The following is a 2366-nucleotide window of genomic DNA, read 5'->3' as shown; positions in this document are numbered from 1 at the left end:
CAAATCAGTGAGGATGTAAGCATCTCAGCACTGGCAGGGGTCTCTATGCGGCTGCTCCAGCACCCAGGGTTGCATTGGGGTAGGTCCATGTGGCTTCTCCTCAGGGAAGTGAGCCTTGCAAGCTGAAGCAGGGAACTGGCTAAGGCAGCTGCACCCTGGTCCAACCATCAGAGAGCAAGAGACCTGAGAATTAGGAAGGCGAGGCTCACCAAGTCATTTATCTCGCCTCCTTTCAATTAACCCCACATGTGTTTAGTGGCCAGGTTGTCACAATAAACCTTAACTATCTCATCTATTTACTCATTTATTTATTAGGCTGTATATCTTTATGGAAGCAGATGACCAGATATTTTATTTGGTGGAGGTGCTCAGTGGATTCAAACCACTTACTTTCTATTTTGCAGCCCCGTACTTAAACGGTGCACCACCAGGGATTCTAATGGCAGCGGAGACCTGTGAAAATACATGAAGGCCACCAAAATGGGAACAAGCAAAGGGTATTTCTTCAGACTTTGTTGCAACCAGGGAGACAGCTACCCATCACTAGTGATTTGGCAGAGACTCAAAGGCAGGGAAGGAGTTGGAAAGCTTCAAAACGGGAAAAAGAGGTCTCAGAAATGCCCTGATTGGAGGCTACTCAAGAGAGGAGGCTGGAGGCAGGCTAACTGGAAGTGGAACATTCTAAGTCGATATTTAAACCAGAAAAACCAAACCCACTGCCACTGAGCAGATTCAGACATATAATGACCCTATGTGGGATTCCCAGGCTCAAATCTTTACAGAAGCACCTTATCTAGTGGATTTGAACTGTCAACCTTATTGTTAGAGTCAGCCCAACTATATTAACTTTCTGGTGGAAAACTCCAAAAACCAAACTCACTGCCAGTGAGACAACTCCAGCTCATAGAGACCCTATAAGACAGACTAGAACTTCCCCTTTCGGTTTCAGAGACATATGGGAGCAGACAGCCCTATCTTTGTCCTGTAGGTGAACAGGTGGGTTTGGACCTGTGACCTCGTGGTTAGTAGCTAAATGCCTAGTCCCATATGCCAGCAGGCTCATTTCTCCATGGACAATATTTTGTAAAACAAAGACTCACAAAAACAAATATTTACTTATAAATGGTATTTTTTTTAAATTCCTAAAAGAGCAATTTTGTCTCATTTCCCAATCCAGAGAAAGGTTGGGCCTGCTGCCCAGAGCACTGGAAAGTATTTAATACCAGCTGTTACTTTATCTCTTCCGAATGGAAAACTTGGCATGAGAGCCAGAAGACCTGGTCTGGGATGGGAGCTCATCTGCTGGTGTCAACACAAGGAGGAGCAGGCATTTGTTAATAAACCCTGAAGCAGGAGTCCGGCCTGGGGTTGAGAGGAGGGTTTTATTGTTCTGGGGTGTTGGTGTTGTGGCAGAGGGCTTTTAGAAAATAAATAAGAGAGCCTCCTAAAATTTTACATTGACACCTCTGTTCTGATTTTTATAAAACCTCTCCCCCACCCCACGCCCCAAATACTGGAGCATTTGAAATATATGGGAGCTTAGTGGAAGGATGAGGCATTTTCAGCATAATATTTGTTTTTTCCTTTAACATGGAATTGTTTTATATATCATTAGCTATGTGATGATGAGAAGGTATTAAGCGGAATGGAGAAACAATGTTGAATCTGGAAAATCACATTCAATGAGGAGAAATGGGTCAAGAAGACTCAAGGTCTTGTTTGGAGAGGGAAGAGGAGAAGGTGGGACATTTGCCAGCAGCGGTTAAAGGCAGTTTGAAACAAAATGGAATTCCTTATGTCAAGCTAGGTTACTATAGTAGATTCACACCTTTTGCACATTTTTCTTTCTTTTAAACAGTTTTATTAACATATACTTCACATCTCATACAATTCAAGAATTCGAGCATATTAAAAAGAGTTGTGTAATTATCACCACAATCAGTCTTAGAACATTTTCTTCTTTCTTGTACTCATTGTTATTTGCTCCCCATTTCCTGCTTTTTCTCAAGTAGTTTGATTGGCATATGCTTCACATATAATACAGTTTAAGTGCTCAACTATGTTAAGAAGATATGTGCTTGACACGATGGATGGATGGATTGTGATGAGTTGTACGAGACCCCAATAAAATGATTATAAAAAAGGAGATATGTGTAATCATGACCACAGTCAATTTCAGATCATTTCCTTCTCAAGCATACTCTTGTTAGCTCCCCATTGCCCCCCCCCACCCCCCTTCCATTTCTGCCACTATTCAGTTATTGTCTCCATAGATCTGCCTATCCTGGATTTCATATGAAATCATACAGAACAAAACACAACCATACAAAATCACACAGAGCAAACAATCCAAAAAAGAAAACAAC

General features: G+C 41.9%; 1 protein-coding gene across 1 annotated transcript in view; it reads left to right on the top strand.

Moving 5' to 3' along the window:
* Positions 1 to 2366, top strand: part of LOC123521701 (C-type lectin domain family 4 member A-like) — a 42937-nt gene that overhangs the window by 34649 nt on the left and 5922 nt on the right. Inside the window, exon 3 of the mRNA XM_045290524.1 lies at positions 1178 to 1305. Within this exon, the coding sequence (XP_045146459.1) occupies positions 1178 to 1305 (128 nt within the window). The remainder of the gene's footprint in view (positions 1 to 1177; positions 1306 to 2366) is intronic.

The sequence above is a fragment of the Echinops telfairi genome, unplaced genomic scaffold, assembly GCF_000313985.2.
Source record: "Echinops telfairi isolate 266 unplaced genomic scaffold, ASM31398v2 ScPeMD7_40;HRSCAF=151, whole genome shotgun sequence".
Taxonomy (NCBI): domain Eukaryota; kingdom Metazoa; phylum Chordata; class Mammalia; order Afrosoricida; family Tenrecidae; genus Echinops; species Echinops telfairi.
This window is presented reverse-complemented; position numbering and strand designations above follow the sequence as displayed.